The following is a 26,079-nucleotide window of genomic DNA, read 5'->3' as shown; positions in this document are numbered from 1 at the left end:
CACTGCTGGATGAAGGCCTCCCCACACCATGCCGGTTATGGAGGTTGTTTGACCATACTTCACCGCTCTGTTCAGTGCGGGTTGGTGAACAGGGTGTGGGGGCTTAAGACTGGTCCAGCTGTTATCCGTGGCCGGGAATCGAAATCAGTTTGCTATCCATTACGCCACCACTTCAGACACCTGTAATACACATACATTCACAACTCCACAAACAGGCCTAGACACATACATATGTTGAGGAGTTCCCACAGACGCACTCGGAGACGCAGGTAAGTTGAGAGGCTTCCGCCAAAGGTTTATCAAGGATATAACAATAACACACACCAGGGTATACAACTTCCCAGGGGTTAGGGGTCCTACACTGAGTCCTGCCACACGACCCTGCCCTGTCTGGTCCCAGCCCGGCTAGCTCCGGTCTCTCTCTCTCGTGTCGGATCGGGGACTCTGCCAACTCCACCGACCGGAGAGAGAAGCACCTCTACGGCTACCACCGGCTTCTCTTCACACTCACCTCTTGATCCCTCTACCCCTGGTTCTCTCTCTACCCTTCTACCATTACCCGTTCCCACAGTGACCCCGCTTTCATCACGGGGTCTCCCTTAAGCACTCTAGGAGACGTGACGTCATCGCACTGAACGGCACACCTGACGTCACGTCCCCATTTCACTCCTCTACACATACACAGCCACTCCTCCAGGCACATCTATAACCACAAACCTATACACACCAATATCCACTGGTTACATGCACAGCCATAGCCACAGCTATAACCACACGACTGTAGACACCACTTGGGAGAGATACCTGCAGATGCAATTATAACCACTCCTCCCTGACAACACCCACAACCTCACACACATCCAACCTGGGCACACGTGCGTAGCCACACCGCCGCGGAGACACCTGTGCCCCCACATCCCGTGCTCTGCCACGTGTGACGGTGCGGCCACTTGCCCAGCAGAAGGCCGCACAGCACCATGGGAAGGAGGGTGTCGGCCATGGGGGTGGCGACGGAGTCAAGAAGCGCAAGGCGCCACCGCCGCCCCAGCGGAGGCCATCCGGCAAGGTAGCACGCACGCACGCACGCGCAAACACAAAGGTCCCCCGTGTAGGCTTCACAGACTGAATGGGGCAAGTCCTGTTAGAGAGGAGCACCTGTGAAGGGGGTGGGTGGCTCATTTGAGGTTCAGTCGACCCACGGACCGATTCAGATAATCGTCACCAGTGTTGGGCGTGAGCGGGAATTGAACTTGTTTCACCGGGTTCATAGTGCAGCGTAGCGTTAACCGCTACACTACAGCTCCCTATACACACAGAGATGCATGCACACACATCCAGGATTCCTCTACTTACGAACGAGTTAGGTTCCAGTGGTCTGTTCATAAGTCGATTTGTTCGTAAGTCCAACTTATGGCTTTATAAGTTTAATAATCTCCTGTAGATGTAGATTCCACTGGTTCTTCATGTTCTGCAGATGTAGATGCCACCACCACCATTTTTTGAACTTCCGCCTCTCGGTCTGAACAAGCAACTGGATATATGGACAGGTTTGTTCGTATCTCTGAAAGTTCGTAAGTAGAGGAAGCCGTGTACAGTATGGTACAGGGACTCCTCTAAACAGACTTTTGGGGCAAGTCCTGTTAACAAGCACTTATGAAGGATGGAGTGGTACACGAGCAGGTGGGTGGCCAGCAACATGCCCGACCGCTCACACAGGCGCACGCACGCACAGAGGCCATCGCTACGTTTTGTCTCTCAGGGTCAAAAGCCCAGCAAGGCCGCAGAACCAACAGCGCCCTCCTCCGCCTCCACCTCAAAAACGACGGTGGTGACGGCAGCGGCAGCAGCAGCAGCCGCCCCCTCCTCCAAGGGGAAGGAGGCCAGAGAGGTGACGGGCAAAAGTTCGAACCCAGCACCTGCCTCCGACCCGTCGCATGGGCAGCAGGACTCGTCGGCCATGAAGCCGCCCGGTGCGAAGGTTCCCGGTCCTGTTGAGAAGCCAATCCGGGCAGCCAAGGCGACCTCATCATCATCATCATCAACGATAATAACGAAGACGACGACGATGACGACGTCCAACTCGAGCACGGCCGTCCGGACGCCATCGCCTCCCGCCGGGGTCCCCAGCGAAGCGCTCGCTAACAACGGCAACGCCAACGACGGCAACAGCGCATCCCCTGCCGCTCGGCCAACCACTCGGCACTTGCAGTCTCCGGAGAAACCGGAACGCAAGGTTTCAAAAAGTCCCGAGATTGTGGAGGAGGAGGCGGAGGAGGCAATGGCCGTCTCTCCATCACCCAGCTCTAAACCTGACCAGCAAAAGCCGCCCACCTCTAAGTCTGACCAGCAAAAACCACCAAGTACCAAACCAGACCAGCAGAGAGCATCAACTTCTCAGTCTGACAATCGAAAGCCAGGAGATCCTCATTCTGACCAAAAAAAGGCAGCCGCCTCTAAGTCGGATCGCCAAAAGCCACCAGCTTCTCAATCTGAGCACCAGGAGCCACCCACCGCCTCTCAAGCCGACCAGCAGAATCCGGCAGCTTCTCCTCCAGCGGCAGTCGAGAAGACGTCGCCCTCGTCTCCGCCGTCATCGTCGTCGTCCGTCAGACAACCCAACAAGCAGCCCTCGCGGGAGGCCGCCACGTCGTCCGGCGAGCGGCCGCCCCCGTCGTCCCTCTCCCCCGGCCACAAGTCGGCCTCGGAGGAGTCGCTCGACCAGATCTCGGACTCCACCACGTGCAGCGAGGAAGCGGGCGGCTCCAGGCGGGACAGCTCCACGGTGAGGCCCGCGGAGGGCGCCGAGGTCAGTTCAGATGCGGCGGCGGCTGGCGAAGGTCGAGAGCTTGACGAGGTAAAGGTCGGGCCGAAGCGAAAGAATCGTGGGTCAGCGCGAGCCACCGTCCGCCGAGCTCCGCTGGTGTCTGCGTGAGCTACGGAGACCCGGGGAGGGGGAGAGCGAAAGGGGTTAGTTATGCCAGGGCCTCGGGCCCCACGTGGCGTTGTGTGGCGGAAACACGAGCCCCGGGCTTCCAGGAGTCAGCGTGCGAGCCCTGCACGCCGACGCTGCCACAGCACCGCTGCACACACCAACAGCCTGGCGCGCATCTTTTACGCGTCCCGCAGAATGCGCCCGTTCCACACGTCGATCGAACTGCAATATGCTTATAATCATAATAGAACGTTCGTTTTTTTTGGGGTTAGATTGCGTAAATATAAATGTGTCGTTAAACCTGCCACCGCCCGACACAGCCAATTACTAAGGTTTGTCGCGTAAACAAAACGTGCCGATTAGTTACTAGTTCAGCGCAACAACCAGCCTCATCAGGCGACAGCCAGAATACTCGGTGCCGGAATTGTCCAAAATGTACGACACGCTTACAAGGACTCTGAACCACCACCACCACCACTTTGTCCCAGCCCGCGACACGCTGCACCCACACGTCCCCTCGAGGTCGCTACGACCCGTGATACAGATCTTCCAAGATCGTTGAGGCCTTGCTCGATGTACTACGGAGCCATTCCTCATGTGGCCCCCAGGCTCTGGAAATCTCTCCCACGAGATCTCGGGATCTCTGAACCTGTGGACATTTTTTTGAAAAAACGTCTTTAAATCTTCCATTTGTTCAACTTTTAACCGACTCAGATAACTGCTTTCATTATTTCTTATTAGTTAAAAATGTTTTATTGGCATGCTGGATGTCTGCTTGCTGTTTCTTGTCCAAAGCTTGGAGATTTGTAAATACATATAATTATGAGCAACACGATGATTGGTGACCCAAAACGCTATGGTTGAGAACCCGGGGTTAGAGTGGCGAGCATCATATGTGAGTCTATGGGTCTCTGTGTGAGTCTATGGGTCTCTATGTGAATCTTTGGGTCTCTGTGTGAGTCTATGGGTCTCTGTGTGAGTCTATGGGTCTTTATGTGAATCTTTGGGTCTCTGTGTGAGTCTATGGGTCTCTATGTGAATCATTGGGTCTCTATGTGAATCATTGGGTGTCTACGTGAGTTTATGGCTCTCTGTGTGAGTCTATAAGACCCCGATCTAATTACCGTGGTTGGGGCTTCAGGACCTTAGCAGTGCCGGCTCCGCATCGCTCACTGTACCGAGCCATCCGGCCGCGTCACTCACCGTACTGAGCCACGCGGCCACGTCACTCACCGTACTGAGCCACCCGGCCGCGTCACTCACCGTACTGAGCCACGCGGCCACGTCACTCACCGTACTGAGCCACCCGGCCGCGTCACTCACCGTACTGAGCCACGTAGCCACGCCACTCACCGTACTGAGCCACGCGGCCACGTCACTCACCGTACTGAGCCACGCGGCCACGCCACTCACCGTACTGAGCCACGCGGCCACGTCACTCACCGTACTGAGCCACGCGGCCACGTCACTCACCGTACTGAGCCACGTGGCCACGCCACTCACCGTACTGAGCCACGCGGCCACGTCACTCACCGTACTGAGCCACGCGGCCACGCCACTCACCGTACTGAGCCACCCGGCCACGTCACTCACCGTACTGAGCAACGCGGCCACGTCACTCACCGTACTGAGCCACGCGGCCACGTCACTCACCGTACTGAGCCACGCGGCCACGCCACTCACCATACTGAGCCACGCGGCCACGCCACTCACCGTACTGAGCCACCCGGCCACGTCACTCACCATACTGAGCCACGCGGCCGCGTCACTCACCGTACTGAGCCACCCGGCCACGTCACTCACCATACTGAGCCACGCGGCCACGCCACTCACCATACTGAGCTACTCGGCCGCGTCACTCACCGTACTGAGCCACCCGGCCACGTCACTCACCGTACTGAGCCACGCGGCCATGCCACTCACCATACTGAGCCATGCGGCCACGCCACTCACCGTACTGAGCCACGCGGCCACGTCACTCACCGCACTGAGCCACGCGGCCACGTCACTCACCGCACTGAGCCACGCGGCCACGCCACTCACCGTACTGAGCCACGCGGCCACGTCACTCACCGTACTGAGCCACGCGGCCGCTCGCCGTACCGAGCCACCCGGCTCCGCGTCACGCTCACCGTACTCTTCGTTGCGCCAACGCCAGAGAGTGGAGCCCCGTAAGACGCCGAGCGGCATCACGAGGAGGAAAGAGGGCAGCCGCGACGTCCTGGCGACCATCCTGCGTCTGCAGGAGACCCTGGCGGCGCACGCGAAGGAGGCACCGCAGCAGGTGAGCGGCGCTACCTCCTGCACCTCCGGCACCTTGCAGCAACCTACGGGGGGCCGGGGGGCCCGGTGGCAGTGCATTCGGCACCCGTCGCTCGTCGCAGAGGTCCACGGTTGCAATCCGGCCGCCGCGCCCCCCCCCCCCCCCCCCCCCGCGGTTATTGGTGTTCCACGGGTGTCACGGGGCCCAAATGTCAAATTTGAAAATGACTCGTACATCACTCATCACCCCCCCCCCCTTCCTGCTTACTGGCAAACAAATGCCCCCAAGTCGCTCTCGCAAATGAGACTCCTCCTAGTATGAAAAATAAGAATAGGTCTGGCAATACAATAGAAGGCGTTACGATGCTCAAACACCAATTAGACACCTTTTGCAAGGAGTCCAGTTCCTGCATTAACCACGCCGCACACAGCACTCGTGGCGAGCGTGCAACCAGGGCAGAAACCTGTTCCCGTCTTTCATACTTTGAGACTCATCCTGGTCTCCTTGAGTTCTCGTCGGGTGACACCGAGTGAACGTACCGCACGCGAGCGGCCAAGCTGAACGTTCACCACCACCAGCACCCCCGCCGACGTCTCCTTCTCTGGCAGGCGGCGGCAGCAGCGGAGCGAGGGACAAAGACGCGGGGTCCTGACGCCTCGGGGACACCGGCGCCGGGTAACGCACGTGGGGTAACGCACGTGGGGTAACGCACGTGGGGTAACGCACGTGGGGTAAAGCACGTGGGTAAACGCACGTGGGTAAACGCACGTGGGTAAAGCACGTGGATAAACTCACGTGGATAAACTCACGTGGGTACACGCACGTGGGTAAACGCACGTGGATAAACTCACGTGGGTAAACGCACGTGGGTAAACGCACGTGGATAAACTCACGTGGGTAAACGCACGTGGGTAAACTCACGTGGATAAACTCACGTGGGTAAACTCACGTGGATAAACTCACGTGGGTAAACGCACGTGGATAAACTCACGTGGGTAAACGCACGTGGGTAAACGCACGTGGATAAACGCACGTGGGTAAACGCACGTGGATAAACTCACGTGGGTAAACGCACGTGGGTAAACTCACGTGGATAAACTCACGTGGGTAAACTCACGTGGATAAACTCACGTGGGTAAACGCACGTGGATAAACTCACGTGGGTAAACGCACGTGGGTAAACGCACGTGGATAAACGCACGTGGGTAAACGCACGTGGATAAACTCACGTGGGTAAACGCACGTGGGTAAACGCACGTGGATAAACGCACGTGGGTAAACGCACGTGGATAAACTCACGTGGGTAAACGCACGTGGATAAACTCACGTGGATAAACTCACGTGGGTAAACTCACGTGGGTAAACGCACGTGGGTAAACGCACGTGGATAAACTCACGTGGGTAAACGCACGTGGGTAAACGCACGTGGATAAACGCACGTGGGTAAACGCACGTGGATAAACTCACGTGGGTAAACTCACGTGGGTAAACGCACGTGGGTAAACGCACGTGGATAAACGCACGTGGGTAAACGCACGTGGATAAACTCACGTGGGTAAACTCACGTGGGTAAACGCACGTGGATAAACTCACGTGGGTAAACGCACGTGGATAAACGCACGTGGGTAAACTCACGTGGGTAAACGCACGTGGATAAACTCACGTGGGTAAACGCACGTGGATAAACGCACGTGGATAAACTCACGTGGGTAAACGCACGTGGATAAACGCACGTGGGTAAACTCACGTGGGTAAACTCACGTGGGTAAACTCACGTGGGTAAACGCACGTGGATAAACGCACGTGGGTTAACGCACGTGGGTAAACGCACGTGGGTAAACGCACGTGGGTAAACTCACGTGGGTAAACGCACGTGGGTAAACTCACGTGGGTAAACGCACGTGGGTAAACTCACGTGGATAAACTCACGTGGATAAACTCACGTGGGTAAACGCACGTGGGTAAACGCACGTGGGTAAACGCACGTGGGTAAACTCACGTGGGTAAACGCACGTGGGTAAACTCACGTGGATAAACTCACGTGGATAAACTCACGTGGGTAAACGCACGTGGGTAAACGCACGTGGGTAAACGCACGTGGGTAAACGCACGTGGATAAACTCACGTGGGTAAACGCACGTGGGTAAACGCACGTGGGTAAACTCACGTGGGTAAACGCACGTGGATAAACTCACGTGGGTAAACGCACGTGGGTAAACGCACGTGGGTAAACGCACGTGGGTAAACGCACGTGGGTAAACTCACGTGGATAAACGCACGTGGGTAAACTCACGTGGGTAAACTCACGTGGGTAAACGCACGTGGGTAAACGCACGTGGATAAACGCACGTGGGTAAACTCACGTGGGTAAACGCACGTGGATAAACTCACGTGGGTAAACTCACGTGGGTAAACGCACGTGGATAAACTCACGTGGGTAAACTCACGTGGGTAAACTCACGTGGGTAAACGCACGTGGGTAAACGCACGTGGATAAACTCACGTGGGTAAACTCACGTGGGTAAACGCACGTGGATAAACTCACGTGGGTAAACTCACGTGGGTAAACGCACGTGGATAAACGCACGTGGGTAAACGCACGTGGATAAACTCACGTGGGTAAACGCACGTGGATAAACTCACGTGGATAAACTCACGTGGGTAAACTCACGTGGGTAAACGCACGTGGGTAAACGCACGTGGATAAACTCACGTGGGTAAACGCACGTGGGTAAACGCACGTGGATAAACTCACGTGGGTAAACGCACGTGGGTAAACGCACGTGGGTAAACGCACGTGGGTAAACGCACGTGGGTAAACTCACGTGGGTAAACGCACGTGGGTAAACGCACGTGGATAAACTCACGTGGGTAAACGCACGTGGGTAAACTCACGTGGGTAAACGCACGTGGGTAAACGCACGTGGATAAACTCACGTGGGTAAACGCACGTGGGTAAACGCACGTGGATAAACTCACGTGGGTAAACGCACGTGGGTAAACGCACGTGGATAAACTCACGTGGGTAAACTCACGTGGGTAAACGCACGTGGATAAACTCACGTGGGTAAACGCACGTGGATAAACTCACGTGGGTAAACTCACGTGGGTAAACGCACGTGGATAAACTCACGTGGGTAAACGCACGTGGGTAAACGCACGTGGATAAACTCACGTGGATAAACTCACGTGGATAAACTCACGTGGGTAAACGCACGTGGGTAAACGCACGTGGGTAAACGCACGTGGGTAAACGCACGTGGGTAAACGCACGTGGATAAACTCACGTGGGTAAACGCACGTGGGTAAACGCACGTGGGTAAACTCACGTGGGTAAACGCACGTGGATAAACTCACGTGGGTAAACGCACGTGGGTAAACGCACGTGGGTAAACGCACGTGGGTAAACGCACGTGGGTAAACTCACGTGGATAAACGCACGTGGGTAAACTCACGTGGGTAAACTCACGTGGGTAAACGCACGTGGGTAAACGCACGTGGATAAACGCACGTGGGTAAACGCACGTGGATAAACTCACGTGGGTAAACTCACGTGGGTAAACGCACGTGGATAAACTCACGTGGGTAAACGCACGTGGGTAAACTCACGTAGGTAAACTCACGTGGGTAAACGCACGTGGATAAACGCACGTGGGTAAACGCACGTGGATAAACTCACGTGGGTAAACTCACGTGGGTAAACGCACGTGGGTAAACGCACGTGGATAAACGCACGTGGGTAAACTCACGTGGGTAAACGCACGTGGGTAAACGCACGTGGGTAAACGCACGTGGATAAACGCACGTGGGTAAACTCACGTGGGTAAACGCACGTGGGTAAACGCACGTGGGTAAACTCACGTGGATAAACGCACGTGGGTAAACGCACGTGGGTAAACGCACGTGGATAAACTCACGTGGGTAAACTCACGTGGGTAAACGCACGTGGGTAAACGCACGTGGATAAACTCACGTGGATAAACTCACGTGGGTAAACGCACGTGGGTAAACGCACGTGGGTAAACGCACGTGGGTAAACTCACGTGGGTAAACGCACGTGGGTAAACTCACGTGGGTAAACTCACGTGGGTAAACGCACGTGGGTAAACTCACGTGGGTAAACGCACGTGGGTAAACTCACGTGGGTAAACTCACGTGGGTAAACGCACGTGGGTAAACTCACGTGGGTAAACGCACGTGGGTAAACTCACGTGGGTAAACGCACGTGGGTAAACTCACGTGGGTAAACGCACGTGGGTAAACTCACGTGGGTAAACGCACGTGGGTAAACTCACGTGGGTAAACGCACGTGGGTAAACTCACGTGGGTAAACGCACGTGGATAAACTCACGTGGGTAAACGCACGTGGGTAAACGCACGTGGGTAAACTCACGTGGGTAAACTCACGTGGGTAAACGCACGTGGGTAAACTCACGTGGGTAAACGCACGTGGATAAACTCACGTGGGTAAACGCACGTGGGTAAACGCACGTGGGTAAACTCACGTGGGTAAACTCACGTGGGTAAACGCACGTGGGTAAACTCACGTGGGTAAACTCACGTGGGTAAACTCACGTGGGTAAACGCACGTGGATAAACTCACGTGGGTAAACTCACGTGGGTAAACGCACGTGGATAAACTCACGTGGGTAAACGCACGTGGGTAAACGCACGTGGGTAAACTCACGTGGGTAAACGCACGTGGGTAAACGCACGTGGATAAACGCACGTGGGTAAACGCACGTGGATAAACGCACGTGGATAAACTCACGTGGATAAACGCACGTGGGTAAACGCACGTGGGTAAACTCACGTGGGTAAACGCACGTGGATAAACTCACGTGGATAAACGCACGTGGATAAACGCACGTGGATAAACTCACGTGGATAAACGCACGTGGATAAACTCACGTGGGTAAACTCACGTGGGTAAACGCACGTGGGTAAACTCACGTGGATAAACGCACGTGGATAAACTCACGTGGATAAACGCACGTGGGTAAACGCACGTGGATAAACTCACGTGGGTAAACTCACGTGGATAAACGCACGTGGATAAACTCACGTGGATAAACGCACGTGGGTAAACGCACGTGGATAAACTCACGTGGGTAAACTCACGTGGGTAAACTCACGTGGGTAAACTCACGTGGGTAAACGCACGTGGGTAAACGCACGTGGATAAACGCACGTGGGTAAACGCACGTGGATAAACGCACGTGGATAAACTCACGTGGGTAAACTCACGTGGATAAACGCACGTGGGTAAACGCACGTGGATAAACTCACGTGGGTAAACTCACGTGGATAAACGCACGTGGATAAACGCACGTGGATAAACTCACGTGGGTAAACTCACGTGGGTAAACGCACGTGGGTAAACTCACGTGGGTAAACTCACGTGGGTAAACGCACGTGGGTAAACGCACGTGGGTAAACGCACGTGGGTAAACGCACGTGGGTAAACGCACGTGGGTAAACGCACGTGGATAAACTCACGTGGGTAAACGCACGTGGGTAAACTCACGTGGGTAAACGCACGTGGGTAAACTCACGTGGGTAAACGCACGTGGGTAAACTCACGTGGGTAAACTCACGTGGGTAAACGCACGTGGGTAAACGCACGTGTGTGCGTGTACTCACACTCGGGTGGACTATGAGACGCCGCTGCCTCTGCCTTACAAGACCCTCAGTGGGCTTAGCCCCGCAATATTCACAGGAACTCATTCCGTGCCGACTCTCCCAACGAGGTCGCTGCGATCTTCGCATCGCCTCCTTCCCGAGTTCTCCGAGGTCAAGGCCTCCGTTCCTGGGGTTGATCGAGATGTTTCCACTGCGCGGCTCGCAGGCTTACGGAACAACGCTTTGGTCACGAAACAATCCGAGTCATGAGAGCTGTCTAAGTCCCGCCTCGAAAACTCGCCTCTTTAAACCGGCCTTTACACCCCACCGAGGTGTGGCCGCTTACCCTGCAGCTTCTGTTTGTGCCCCCTGCTTTCCATACACGGGGGGCGCATTGGGATTTACGGATTTTATGCACCTTACAAGTGTAGTGACATAGGACGTCACTACTGTGTCGGCCCGTACGAGGGCTGGGGGCCCCAAGGGGGTGCCTGGGGGGTCACGTGGTGGAGGGACCCAGACCTTCCCGTGAGGTGGGGGAAGGGAGGCGTGGCCTGGGAAGGGAGGCGTGGCCTGGGCGGAGCCGGCCACGCCGGAGGGGATATAAGCGGGGTGTGAACGGAGAGCGGGGCTGTTGAACTCTGAAGTGAAGACGACATCATCGGTCCTCAAATCCCGGGTCGTCGTCCTGGACCAGGCAGCCCGTCGCCTGCCTGGTCCAGTCTGTGTCGTGTTCCCAGAGTGTTAGTGAGTTGAGGAAGGTCGTCACCACCTCATGTACAGTGTTATATTACTTACCGTTTAATAAATAGTGTTGCCTCCAAGCTGTGTGTGTGTGCACCTAATTCGAACCCACTACACAAGTGCTATGGTGTAGCTGGCACCACACCCAGCCACATTTGCCTCCCCATTGGTGACGCTTAAACACGAATTTATGGTGAGTTGACCCTTAGCGAGGCTCAGGTCCAGTTCAGATATCCGTCACTGATGCTGACCCCGTGCCCCTACTGGACATCTGTGACAAGGAGCTTCATAGCTCTTCGGATTTCTCCTCCAGGGAGAAACGAAGATTCTCAGTCTGAGCGTGAAGCTTCCTCACACGGTCGAGATGTCCCACCCTGCCCCCCCTCTCTCGTCCCCTTCGTCCCCCCCTCTCGCCCCCCCTCCCACCGTCCCCCCGGCAGCAGCTGGAGGAGTGGATGGCGATCGCGCGCCAGGCGGGGGAGGCCGCGGAGACCTCCGCTCGGCGCTCACCGACCTCCAGCAGCACATCCTGGTGCTGTGCCAGCAGAACCAGGAGCTCAGGAACTCCCAGGTGGGGGGCCTGGGGGGGCGGCCACCTCCGTTCCGGTGACTCGCCGCCGCCGCCGCCGGCACCGCCACCGCCGCCGGTTGCTATTGGTTGTAGAGGCTCGCGGAGCGCGCTCGTCACGCCAGAGAGTGACTTGCCGGGACGGGAGCCAGCGTGGGGCACAAAGGGGAGCAAGAGGGACTTGGGTTGCGATCAGGAGTCGTGGTGAAGAGGAGGGTGGGAGTCCTTCGTCGGGTTGGGAATGGGGACTGGGGTTAGGGTTGAGGTTCAGGACGGGATCGCGGTTTGGAGATCGGGTCTGGAGCAGGTTCGGTGACGATGGGTGATTTGTTTATCTTTCCTATACTTTTCACCCCTATCATGCTTTTGTGTTGTTGTTGTTGTGGCGTTCTTACCCTGTGCCCCGACTGGACATCTGTGAAGAAGAGTTTTATAGCTCGTCAAATTCCTTTGAACCATTAGCCGCACGGCCTTCTGGGAGCGCATAAGTTCAGCAACGCTCTTGGGACCGGATTCGGAAACGCAGCGTCTCGTCAGCGGAGTGAGAGGTTCGGGAATTGAAGTGGGCAAAGGGTTTTTATTCACCGTTTCTCTCGTCGGTCGACTCGTCAAACACGTAATCAAGTCACACAAGTCGCTTGACCCAGCGCACCGCGCGCTCACGCGTCGCTTAACCCGTCATGCCCGCTCACGTGGTGAACCCTCGACCCCCCGATAGCCTGCCCGCGGATAATCGAGCGTTGAACCCTCCGATCGTTTTATGACAGAGAGTCTTGCCACGGTGGTCTCGTGGTTCGCACCCAGCGGTCCGCCCTGGTTAATACTGCGGGGCGTACCAGCTGCAAATACTCCCGCTCACAGCGGCGTCGTCCTGAGGTCCCGTGACGCGATTCGAATCAAGAGCAGCCCTCGAGCGTGCCGGCGTCGCGCTCCAGATTTACCAAAAGCCACGCGCAACTTACTTCGTCGGGGTAGATGCACGAAGCAGCGTCGCCCCCCCCTGCTGCGAGAAACAACGGTGCTCACCCACAGAGGCCCCATGGAACCTCTGTGGGTGAGCACCACTCCGTGGGAACGGGTTTTTGCGATTCGAAATTTGGCCGGAAAAAAACCCCCTAAGCTACCGGATCCGGCGCTCAACGCCAGCGGCGTCCGTCCATCTGTCGTTGTCGTCCACAGGCCAAGCCGGACGCGCCGGACGAGCCGACGGCCGGGGGCGCGGAGCTCGTCCCAAAATCCGAGCTGGACTCTCGCATCGCGGAGCTGGAGAGCCGGCGGCGCGAGCTGGAGTCGCGCGAGTCGGAGCTGGGGGCCGCCCGCGGGCAACTGCGAGCGGTGGAGACCGAGGTGGAGTCCCTGCGGGCGGAGCTGGAGTCCACCAGGGCGGAGCTCCGGGCGAAAAACACGGAGCTGAGCCGCATTGAGGCGGAGCTGGGATCCCTGCGGGCGGAGCTGGAGTGCGCCCGCTCCGCCGGGGCCTTGACGGCGGCAAAGGCGGCGACGGCGAAGAGGGTGACGTGGGAAATCCCGGAGATAACCGAGACGGCGGACGACGACGAGAGCGACGAAGCGGACGCCGTGTCGGACGCCGACCTGGAGAGCAATTTCTTGAGGTTCACCAGCAAAGCGTCGTCGGCGCGGCGCAAGCAAGGCACGTGGCTCTCCTAACTCTCGACGCCCCCCGCACCTCTCGCCAACGTCGGCGAACGTTCCGTCGGCGTCGCGACCGTTGGCTAGAGATGCGACGATCGATGAGGCTCTTGATTTTCCTTTTGCCTCCGCTCCGTTTTGCGTCCGCTCCGTTGGCCTCGGTGCGGCTCTCTCGCTCTCTCCTCCCGTCCAGCCGCTGGACGGAATTCGCCAGGTTCGTGAACTTCTGGCAGCAGCAGCCACCCTCCACTGTTGCCGATCATCGTCATCATCATCATCATCGTTGTATCCCATCCGTTGCTAATGTTTCCTCATCATTCCTCTCCAGCGCCCCCTCCTTTCCTTGGTCGTCCTCTACCCTTCGTTTCCTTCCACTCCTAGTTGCCATTTGCTCTTGCCGGGATTGCTGTCGGGTGGTGTCCGGTCTGCTTTCTTCAATTCCATCCATCAGCGTTGGCTCCATCGTCACGTCCTTGTTGAGCGTAGCATCAGCGAACTTAAGCGTCCGTTCAAATCGCAAATCGTCGTTTCTCACGCGAGCGACGATCCCCGCCCGGGGAATCCTCCCCGTAAGGGGAGAATCCCCCGCGCGGGGGAATTTGTCGCGTTCCCCTTGCAGACGCCATCCACGGGTCGGACGCCGGGGGGTCAGAGGTCGGGGGAGCGACTCCCGGGCAAGGGTCGGAGGTCGCGGGGGAGTTGGCGGCGGAGGGGCCGCCCGCGCGGCTGAGCGAGGCGACGTCGCGGTGCGCGCCGGCGCAGGAGGAGGAGGAGGCGTCGCGCCCTCGTGAGCAGTCCCTGCCGGGCGCCCCGCGAGCGGAGGACGGAGCGCCGCCGTCTGACCGCGACGGGAGCTCACCCGCCGCGCGGCTCGGCCGAGGTGCGGCACACGCACGCCTCCCGCCGCACGGCGACGCGATATTGTACGAATATTGATCTAATCCGTCGACACGAGCGTACGTCGCAACGGTGCTCGGAGAGGTACGAACGTCGGCGGCGTCCTGTCGTATTTCCCCCCGAACGTTGGTCGGCCCGAGATCGTCGCCGTGCGGAGCGTCCCGTCCGGGACTCCGGCAGGGGCGAGCGTTTGCGTCCACCCCAAGGAATGCGCGCGCGCGGTTTATTTCTCCCCTCCCTCGGCTCTCTCCCGTTTTGACGGCTACAAGCGCCGCCCGTGGCGGCGGTCGCGCTGGTGGACAAGTGCGTGGGCACCGACCCCGTCGTCGTCGCCGCCGAGGGGCCGCGGCGTCACCACGCGCCGGCGCACGGGGAGCCAGATGACGGCGGGGACGAGGAGGAGGAGGAGCGGGAGAACGAGGAGGAGGTGGAGGAGGAAGAGGAGGGGGGGAAGGTGGCGGTGGCGGGCAGGAGGGGCCGTCCGGGAGGAGACGATGAACACGGCGGGGACGAGGAGGAGAGCGAGGTGAGCGGCGACGAGGTTATGGGTCCGATCCCTGGAGCTGCTTGGGAGTTTCGTAATGGCCATGTCGGAGCCGCTAAGTGTGTAAATAACGCGCTGATTAAAAACAAAATATCCTCATGCTCACAGTGCACGATGAATTGTGGGTGTGAGAAAACTTTTTCTCAATTTGCACAAAAAGTGCATTCTTTATTTATTACATTTTTTACACGCGGCGCTTTCCTGCCACAAATCTGCTATGCAAAGCACCGTCACATCGACGACTCCTTTGAAAATCTGCACGCCAAGCAAGTGCGGGTTTATCAAGGGAGTGGGGCGGCTTGGGCGGAGGGGGGCAAGGATCAGTTGAAGGCAGCCACAAGCGGGAGTCGGGAACGGAACTCGGCTCGCCGGGTCGCTGGCGCGACCAGCGGTCGCTCACGTGGCAGGCCACGGTCCACCTCCCGAGAGGCACCAGCCATCACAAACCCTCGACCCGCGCGCTCTCTCTCTCTCCGTCCGACCGCTGCCCACCCCCCCTCCCACCGGCAGGCCACCGGGCGCCAGCGCTTCTCCGACCTCGAGCGCCGCTTCTCCGAGCTCAGCGACGGCTACCGCCGCGCCCGCGAAGAGCGAGCGGCGTCAGCGGCCGAGGCTCGGAGCCTGCGCTCGGAGCTGGCGTCCCTCGGGGAGCGGCTCGCCGAGGCGCGAGCCGACGCCGACCGCCTGCGCGCCCAACTCTCGGACGGGCGGCAAAGCGGGCAAATCGCGGAGCTTCCACGGCAGCTGCCGCCAGAACGCGACGGCGGCGACGGCGACGACGGCGGCGCGACGGCGGCGTCATCATCGTCGTCGTCGGCGGCGGCGGCCGAGGCCCTCGAAGCGCCGGCGAGCGCCGTGTCGCGTGAGCTGGAGCGCGCGACGGCGTTGCTGGGGGAGCGCGACGCGGCGCTGGCCGCGGGGGAGGACGAGGCCCGCAGGCTGTCGGCGCGCGTCCAGGAGCTGGAGGCGGAGCTGCTCCGGCGGAAGGCTCGGGAGGAGGCGGCGGTGGCGGCGGCGAAGGTGGCGGAAGGGAAATCGCAGGCGAAGGGCGCCGGCGACCTGGAGCGGCTGGAGAAGGCCAGGGCTGCCCTGGAGGCCGAGGTGAGTGATGTACGCTGAACCTCGCTCGCACCGGACGTAGCCAACCGCGCTGAGCGGCGGTGGAGGTTCTGCGACACGGCTGGAGTTGGCGAGCAGCGGTGAGGGGCGGTCACGTGACTCTCGGTGCCCACGAGGCAGCTTTCGCACGACGATGACGACGATGATGACAATGATAACGACGATGATGACAGTGATGATGATGATGACGATGATGACAATGATAACGACGATGATGACAGTGATGATGATGACGATGATGACAATGATAACGACGATGATGACAGTGATGATGATGACGACGATGATGGCAGTAATGATGATGACAATGATGACAATGATAACGACGATGATGACAGTGTTGATGATGATGATGATGACGATGATGACAGTGATGATGATGACGACGATGATGACAGTGATGATGATGACGATGATGACAGTGATGATGATGACGACGATGATGACAGTGATGATGATGACGACGATGATGACAGTGATGATGATGATGACGATGATGACAATGACAACGACGATGATGACAATGATAACGACGATGATGACAGTGATGATGATGATGACGATGATGGCAGTGATGACGATGATGATGACAGTGATGATGATGACCGCATGGTATTGTAAAGTGTGAGATAAAAAGTCGCTGCCTTCATGTTAAAGCAACGCCCGATGAATGAAAACCCCTGAATACGAAATCCTTCCGATGGGTTTTTATCCGGGCGGTGGTGGCTATGCACGCCGGGAATCCAGCACTGTGGAGGGAGCAGTGAGGGTTGGTGGATCACACGCAGATGTTGTTGTGAAACTCCCTTCCCCTGGATCCCCAGCAGAAATGTGGACCCCACCTGTTCCGTCTGTTTGGGATATAGCGTTGCCCCCTTACACACGCGAGTTTTCTCTGCCGGTATTCCAGTTTCCTCCCACGTATAAACCAAGGCCAGAATTATAATATATATGGGGGGAGGCACATCCCCCCCCCCCCCCAATATTCAAATATGCTCAAAATGTCCCCCCCAATATATTGCGATAAAATAGATTTCTGTTTATATGATTGTGGTTATGGTTGTACTTTATAAATCCCTAATCTCTGCCATTACATACAATGAAACAAGAAATGGTTAAAAAGAAAAAACAGAGCAATGTAATACAATGCACTATTAGACATTGTTGCAAAAAATAAATAAAAAGTCAATCCTACGTGTTAGTGAATTTTTTTAAATATTTTAGGCACGAAATTCGTTTTCAAATGTACATTTTTTCTGGAAGATTTGGTCCCCCCCCAATGTTGACTCCATGGCTACGGCTTTGGTATCAACACTCATTGGCTAATAACATGTTGATATATAGAGGACCACAGAGCTTGGGCATTGTTAGTGGCGCCGGCTCCTCACCACCGCTTGGCTTCTACTGCTGCTGCTGCCTTCCCGCTCCTCATCTGTGGCCCCCTCTGAGTCGTCCTCTCTCTCTCTCTGATAGTCGTCTTTTCTCTCTCTGAGTCGTCCTCTCTCTCTCTGAGTCATCTTTTCTCTCTCGTCCCTCTGAGTCGTCCTCTCTCTCTGAGTCACCCGCTCTCTCTCGCTTTTGGAGAGCGAGGAGCGGATACCGTGCGGCAAGTGGCGGTGCAGCATTACGAGTTGGCATCATCACCACCACCACCACCACCATCATCATCATCGTTGTAACCCTCGCGCGATGCCCGCCGTCTAGGTGGAGACGCTGGGGCGCAAGCTGTCCGTGCTGTCGGCGAACCACGAGAAGACGAGCTCCGAGGTGTTCCGCGTGCAGCGCGAGGCGCTCTACATGAAGACGGAGCGCGACGCCGCGCTGGCGCACGCCGACGCGGCCCAGCGCCGCATGGCCGCCCTCCTCGCCCGCGCCGAGCCCTCCCCCTCTCCCTCCTCCTCCTCGCCCGCAGCCCGCCGCACTGACTCCCGCTCCGTCACCTTCCACGAGCCGCCGGACGACGGCGGCGGCGGCGGCGGCCGGGCGCCGGCGAAAGGGAGCGGTGGGACGAGGGGCGACGCGGCGAGGGAGAAGGACGGGCGGGTGAGTGGGCGAGCGAGCGGGCGAGCGCGTGGCACGGCCGCCGCGGGCAGCACAGCGGCAGGACGGCACCATGCCGGCCGCGCGGCATGGGGCGAGCGTGCCGCATCTCCCTGGCGGGGGGACGTTGGCTGGAGACGTTGGCGCTCCGACTCCCATGTTCACTCTCACGATTCGTTTTTCCCTCGCGTCCTTTGTGACGTAGCAGTCGTCGCTGTTCGTAGCCGGCCCGATTTACGATGACTCTTGAAAGCATTTCGGGCCGCGCTGGTTCCCAAACACCACCTCCAGAGGGCGCTGCTAGACGAACAATCATCACCACCCGTACCTCACCTCCTGCCTCTCCATCCCTCTCCACCCCACCCACCCTCCTGACCCCCTGCCTCCCTGTCTTCCTGACCCTCTGCCCTCCCCCCTTACCTCCCTGCCCCCCCCCCTTGCCTCCCTGCCCCCCCGAACAGATCAATGAGCTGCAGGAGGAGGTGAACGAGCTGCGTCGGACGCTCCGAGGGGTCGTTCCTCCGACTGCGGCCAACGCCGCCACCGGCGCCACGACGCCGCCGAGATCCGGCGAGCCGAGCCGCGAGGGCGGCACCGGCCAGGGGAAGCCGCAGGGCCGCTCCGGCCAGCAGGTCGCCGAGCTGGTGGCCCAGGTTGGGCAGCTGCGCCGGCAGAAGGAGGTGCGGGGGTCTCGGCGCTGGCGGCGGCGGTAATAGCGGTGATAGTGCTGCTGCTGCTGTTGTGCGTGGTGGCGATGATGCTGATGATGATGATGTAGATAGTGGTGGTGATGATGATACAGACAGTGATGATGATGGTGATGCAGACAGTGATGATGGTGATGCAGACAGTGATGATGATGATGCAGATAGTGGTGATGATGATGCAGACAGTGATGATGATGGTGATACAGACTGATGATGATGTCGGCAATGATGTTGATGATAATGCAGACAGTGATGATGATGATGTAGAGAGTGATGATGATGATTATGTAGAGAGTGATGATGATGTAGAGAGTGATGATGATGATTATGTAGAGAGTGATGATGATGCAGACAGTGATGATGATGATGATGTAGAGAGTGATGATGATGTTGACAATGATGTTGATGATGATGCAGACAGTGATGATAATGATGTAGAGAGTGATGATGATTATGTAGAGAGTGATGATAATGATTATGTAGAGAGTGATGAAGATGATGCAGACAGTGATGATGATGGTGATGCAGACTGATGATGATGTCGACAATGATGTTGATGATGATGCAGACAGTGATGATGATGTTGTAAAGAGTGATGATGATGATTATGTAGAGAGTGATGATGATGATTATGTAGAGAGTGATGATGATGCAGACAGTGATGATGATGGTGATCCAGATAGTGATGATGTAGACAATGATGATGATGCAGACAGTGATGATGATGATGTAGAGAGTGATGATGATGATTATGTAGAGAGTGATGATGATGATGTAGAGAGTGATGATGATGATTATGTAGAGAGTGATGATGATGCAGACAGTGATGATGATGGTGATGCAGACTGATGATGATGTCGACAATGATGTTGATGATGATGCAGACAGTGATGATGATGATGTAGAGAGTGATGATGATTATGTAGAGAGTGATGATGATGATTATGTAGAGAGTGATGATGATGATTATGTAGAGAGTGATGATGATGATGCAGACAGTGATGATGATGGTGATCCAGATAGTGATGATGTAGACAATGATGATGATTATGTAGAGAGTGATGATGATGATTATGTAGAGAGTGATGATGATGATGTAGAGAGTGATGATGATGATTATGTAGAGAGTGATGATGATGCAGACAGTGATGATGATGGTGATCCAGATAGTGATGATGTAGACAATGATGATGATGCAGACAGTGATGGTGATCCAGATAGTGATGATGTAGACAATGATGATGATGATGCAGACAGTGATGATGATGATGTAGAGAGTGATGATGATGATGTACAGAGTGATGATGATGATGTACAGAGTGATGATGATGATGATGTAGAGAGTGATGATGATGATGCAGACAGTGATGTTGGCTATGATTATAAACATTAAAAAAAAATATTCAGGTAAGGCCCACTAAGCTGTACAGCTCTTTTTCAGAAGCGACCTGGCCACAAATGATGACCCAACGAAGTGGCTTATCACGTGCAAATGTTTCGCAGCTAAATACTCTAAACGTGTGGTGATGTTGATTCTAAATGTGGAGGGAAAAACCGGAAGACCCGGAGAAAAATCCACAACTCCAAACTCCAAATATACAGAAGGCGTCAGGGTTGGGATCGAACCCACAACCTCCTGCATACCGGGCGAGGTAGTGAACATCTCCTAGCCACCGTGATGATGATGAGAGAGAGAGAGACACGCAAACTCCAAATATGCAGCAGCAGGCGTCAGGGTCATGATCGAACCCACGACCTCCTGTATACCAGGCGAGGTAGTTAACATCTCCTAGCCACCGTGATGATGATCAGAGAGAGAGACACGCAAACTCCAAATATACAGCAGCAGGCGTCAGGTCGGGATCGAACCCACGATCTCCTGCATACCAGGCGAGGCAGTTAACATCTCCTAGCCACCGGCGGCCACCATCAAAGCGGTAGTGCTAGCGTCGGCCCATAATAGGCGCTCGCTAACCAGCGGTGCTTTGCGTGCGTGCGTGCGCAATCGTTGCCGCCAGGAGGAGGAGAGGATTCACAAGGAAGTGGTCGACACCTATCGAGCGCACCTGATGTGCGCCGTGCAGGTGAACGCCACTCTCACCACCCCGCTCCAACACACACACACACTCCTTGCATAATGTACGCTGATAACCGTATAAATAACCCAACCGGTAATGGATATTCATTTTAATGTAAATGCATTCATCAATAACCTCCCCCCACCCCCGTCCTTCGTACCTCAGGGGCTCACAAGGGACATCATCACATCTACTTAAGAACGAAACAGGAGGATTTCTCCAAAAAATCTGTCTGTCGCCTGATGATGCCGGTTGTAATTACTGGCGAAATGTCGTACTCGGATTGTAAATGTTGTGGCTTGGCTCTCCAACACACAACCGGTGTTGCTGTACTCTGTTTACGTGACAACCCTTACTAGTTGGCTGTTGGGTGGTGGCGGGTTTAACGACACATTTATTCATTTATTTACACGATCTAACCCCAAAAAAACCTCTATTGTGGATGATATTGGTCGCGAAAGCCCACTTCGTGTTAAATGGTTCTTAACCTTTGCTGCAGTCTCCATCGTAAAAAAAAGTACAATGTTAATAAACACATAATAAAAAAAACCACCCTCTATTATGGAGAATTATTATACGAATGATCATCCTTTGCTTGTTTATCCAAGAGAGCCACACGACTCAGTTTTTATTTTGTTCCAGTGGGTTCCCACTGCCAGGAGAATGCGTTTTTTTTTAATTCACGAGATGTTTTCAGCCGATTTAATGACGAGTTGCGTTTAATGCTCACGTGTGTGGAGGGAACCCGTAGAATTACACAGAGACCCATATAATTATATAGATACCTATTGCGCTACATTAAATACAAGCCAGGGTGCTGTAGTGTGATTGTGGCCTTGCCACCCAAACTATGGATCATATAGAAAACCCATAGAGAGTCGTAGAGATAGATAGAGGTATAGATGCATAGAGACCATTCGATATGCAGAGGTACAGCCAATAGATAAAGGTTTGTCACCTAAACAGAACGCGGCCAATTCGTTACCGGTTCAGCACTAACCGGTTGTGTGTTGGAGAGTAAACCCACTACACACACACATTTACAATTCGTTACTGGTTCAGCACTAACCGGCTGTGTGTTGGAGAGTGAACCCACTACACACACATTTACAATTCGTTACTGGTTCAGCACTAACCGGCTGTGTGTTGGAGAGTAAACCCACTACACACACACATTTACAATTCGTTACTGGTTCAGCACTAACCGGCTGTGTGTTAGAGAGTAAACCCACCACACACACATATTTACAATTCGTTACTGGTTCAGCACTAACCGGCTGTGTGTTGGAGAGTAAACCCACTATACACACACACATTTACAATTCGTTACTAGTTCAGCACTAACCGGCTGTGTGTTGGAGAGTGAACCCACTACACACACACACATTTACAATTCGTTACTGGTTCAGCACTAACCGGTTGTGTGTTTGAGAGTAAACCCACTACACACACACATTTACAATTCGTTACTGGTTCAGCACTAGCCGGCTGTGTGTTGGAGAGTGGCATTTCGCCGGTAATTACAACAACAACCAGCATCATCAGGCGACAGCCACAGAGTTGTGGGTGAAACCCTCCTCCTGTTCCTATCTTAAATAGACGGGGGTCAATGTGATGTCATCACTTGTGAGCCAATCAGGTGTGAGCACCAGAGGCGGGGGCGGGGGGGGATTAATATATTCACGTAAACTACAATGGATATCTATTGTTGGATTTCTCCACAACTCTGTGGCTGTCGCCTGATGATGCTGGTTGTTGTTGTTGTTGTAAATTACCGGCGAAACGTCACCGTACTCGAATGGTAAATGTTGTAGTGGGTTCACTCTCCAACACACAGCCGGTGTGTGCTGAACTAGTAACGAATTGACCGCGTTTTGTTTACGCGACGACCCCTTACTGATTTGGCCGTGTCGGGGTGGCGGCGGCTTTAACGACACACACATTTACATTTACGCCATCTAACCCAACAAAACCTCTATCGTGGATAAGATCGGTTGCTAAAGCCGCCTCCTTCTACTACGAGGTGTCAAGTCGGGTTACTATTGGGAGGGGGGGGTCACGAGACCTTTCGTGAAACCAGCGACGTCGCTCCACCACCGCAATGACTCCCACTTACCCCCCCACCCACCCTCGTGTGTCCTTCTCCCCGCAGGGCTGCATGGACGAGGACGTCTACTCCTCACTGGTGCACATCGTGCGCATGTCCCGACCCTCCACGCCCGTCCACAGGCCCTGACCACGCCTCAACCACCAGCGGTCCCGCGGCCCTGCGGCCCCCGCGGAAGGGGCCTCACCCATCGTCGCCCGACGCCTCGACTGGGCCTGAGGAGGGCCGGTCCTTTTTTTTGTCCCGGCGTGAACGAGCGGAATGGTTTGCTTATCCTCCGGCAATGCCGCGGTGTTTTTGCTCCCCCCCCCCCCCCCGGCTTAGCCAAGCGGTGCGCCTCTGGTTCGAGGCGAACGGCGGAATGGCAGCCAAAGTGGAGGCGGGGGGGGGGGGTGAGGTGGGGGGGTGCTCTCGAGTGCGGGTGCTCATCGACGAGTCGGCACGTCACGCGAACGGCGGGACATGGCGGCGGCTCGGGGAAAACCGTCCAGCAGTGGAGTGACCACGGCTGACTGATGACGACGTTGAGCTGCGAGTGAGCTTTGGGCAGGAGCTTGTTTGCCTGCCGGAAGGGATATGATGGCCGACGGACGAGACTCGTGGGAACGTCCCCAGCGGAGATGGAGCGAGGGGATCGGCTCGCGTGCGGGGGCGGGGCTCGGCTGATCGGCAACACACCACGTGGCCGTGACGTCACAGCAGATCGGATTACACGACGACTTTTGCCATCGCTTCCGGGTCGCGCCTCTTTTTCCGCGAATCAGCTCGCGTCGTCGTTGGAGGAGGAATGTAAAATTAACGTGCAGCTCTTTATGAAACCCCATGCTGGATTAATAAACGATACGTTCAACTCGCAACGGACCACGGAATTCACTCATGCTCGGCGAGAGAGGACGACTCGGCAGGCGCCGGGAGGAACCTCGGATGAGCTTGGGGGGCAGCCACGTGCACAGCCAGCACCACACATCTGTCCAAGCTCTGCGATCCTCTAGACATTGAAAGGTGTTATCGGGCCGATAACACCTGGGGGGGGGGGGGACCCAACACGTGCAAGGGGGAAACGCCGTATCACATACAGACGGAACATGTGGGGGGAGTCCACATCTTCTAGGTTCTTTCGGTAAAGTCACGTAGAAGGGAAATAATAAAATAATAACAATTAAACATAATAAAATAATTCAGACGCTGTCTTCCCGACAGACCTGGTCTTCACCTGAGGACGGCTGCTTGCGTTGTGGCCGAAACGTCGTGAGAATTATTTTATTAAGTTTTATTTTTATTATTTTATTAGTTCCCTTCTACGTGACTTTACCGAAAGAACCAAGAAGATGAATCCCTGCAGTCACGAAAGAAGCTTTAAATCGAAAGGGGTCCACATCGTCGCTGTCACCGCCTTCCTGGCGAGCTCGGGGTACGGCTCCTGGACGCGCCCACTCACGGGGAGGGAGGTTCTCACGACATCCACCAACCTCCCCCAAACACAACGCCAGGCTCCAGGCCACGTGTGTATCAATAACTGCCCGGCTCAATGCATCCCCTCGCACGTGATGCTGGTCACCCAATCCCCAGTGCCGGATTAAGATAGTGCGGGGCCTGTAGCATGATGTTATAAAGAGGCCCTAAATATAGAAAAAACACGTAAATATTACAACACATAAATGTTTAACTTGCAGAGCAAAGTAATTGTATTTTTTTCAGTTGCTATACAGCCAGATAATACGACAAATCGCTGACCTTAAACACCCAGTCGTTTGCAAAAGTTGAAGGCGGTATAGTACTATAGTAATAGAGCAAGTGCAGAATCACTGAACCGGAATTGATAGCTTGCAAGCATTTAGCGCGGGCCCGTAGCTACTACATATGTAGTAGTAGTAGCTACCAGTCCTTCGCAAAAGTTGAAGGTGGTATAGTACTGTAGTAATAGAGCAAGTGCAGAATCACTGAACCGGAATTGATAGCTTGAAAGCATTTAGCGCGGGGCCCGTAGCTACTACATATGTAGTAGTAGTAGTAGCTACCAGTCGTTCGCAAAAGTTGAAGGCGGTATAGTACTGTAGTAATTGAGCAAGTGCAGAATCACTGAACCGAAATTGATAGCTTGCAAGCATTTAGCGCGGGACCCGTAGCTACTACATATGTAGTAGTAGTAGCTACCAGTCGTTCACAAAAGTTGAAGGCGGTATAGTACTGTAGTAATTGAGCAAGTGCAGAATCACTGAACCGGAATTGATAGCTTGCAAGCATTTAGCGCGGGACCCGTAGCTACTACATATGTGTAGTAGTAGTAGCTACTACTACTACACATGTGTGTAGTAGTAGCTACTAGTACTACACACGTGTAGCTACTTTTGCTACTACGATAATCCCAGCGCGGCCCACCTGTTGTGCCTTCGTATAGGTGCTTGCTCACAGCTCATGTTTAGCAGGCTATACGGTGGGGGGGTGGAATTTTTGTGTGATCAAAACTTTAACTCCGCGCTGTTTCTTACTTTCCGGAGCGTCTCGCAATGTACAGCAGCGGTGACGAATTGGCCACGTTCTGTTTACGTGACAACCCTTACTAGTTGGCTGTGTCGGGTGGTGGCGGGTTTTAACGACACATTTATTCATTTATTTACACGATCTAACCCCAAAAAAACCTCTATTGTGGATGATATTGGTCGCGAAAGCCCACTTCGTGTTAAACGATTCTTCACATTTGCTGCAGTCGTGTCAAAGGGGGGAGGGGCCTTTCGTTCTCCGTCTTAAAAAAAAGTACAATGTTAATAAACACATAATAGAGTTTGATGAAACAACAGTTCTTTGTTA

At 55.3% G+C, this 26,079-nt stretch overlaps 2 protein-coding genes across 2 annotated transcripts in view; both read left to right on the top strand.

The window, feature by feature from the left end:
* LOC144736160 (uncharacterized) overlaps positions 1-15,077 on the top strand; it is a 17,441-nt gene extending 2,364 nt beyond the window's left edge. Inside the window, exons 3-8 of the mRNA XM_078618745.1 lie at positions 962-1,066; positions 1,760-2,782; positions 5,091-5,216; positions 5,804-5,879; positions 12,002-12,132; positions 13,309-15,077. Of these exons, the coding sequence (XP_078474871.1) occupies positions 962-1,066; positions 1,760-2,782; positions 5,091-5,216; positions 5,804-5,879; positions 12,002-12,132; positions 13,309-13,797 (1,950 nt within the window). The 3' untranslated portion in view covers positions 13,798-15,077. The remainder of the gene's footprint in view (positions 1-961; positions 1,067-1,759; positions 2,783-5,090; positions 5,217-5,803; positions 5,880-12,001; positions 12,133-13,308) is intronic.
* On the top strand, positions 13,881-26,079 carry LOC144736158 (uncharacterized). The gene is made up of 8 exons (XM_078618744.1): positions 13,881-13,914; positions 14,399-14,659; positions 14,946-15,040; positions 15,731-16,321; positions 18,044-18,382; positions 18,841-19,059; positions 21,105-21,170; positions 23,317-26,079. Exons 1-8 carry the CDS (start codon positions 13,881-13,883, stop codon positions 23,398-23,400), a joined length of 1,689 nt encoding a protein of 562 aa, XP_078474870.1. The 3' UTR covers positions 23,401-26,079.

The sequence above is a fragment of the Lampetra planeri genome, chromosome 59 (genome assembly GCF_965212315.1).
Source record: "Lampetra planeri chromosome 59, kcLamPlan1.2.h2, whole genome shotgun sequence".
NCBI classification, from domain to species: Eukaryota; Metazoa; Chordata; class Hyperoartia; order Petromyzontiformes; family Petromyzontidae; genus Lampetra; species Lampetra planeri.
This window is presented reverse-complemented; position numbering and strand designations above follow the sequence as displayed.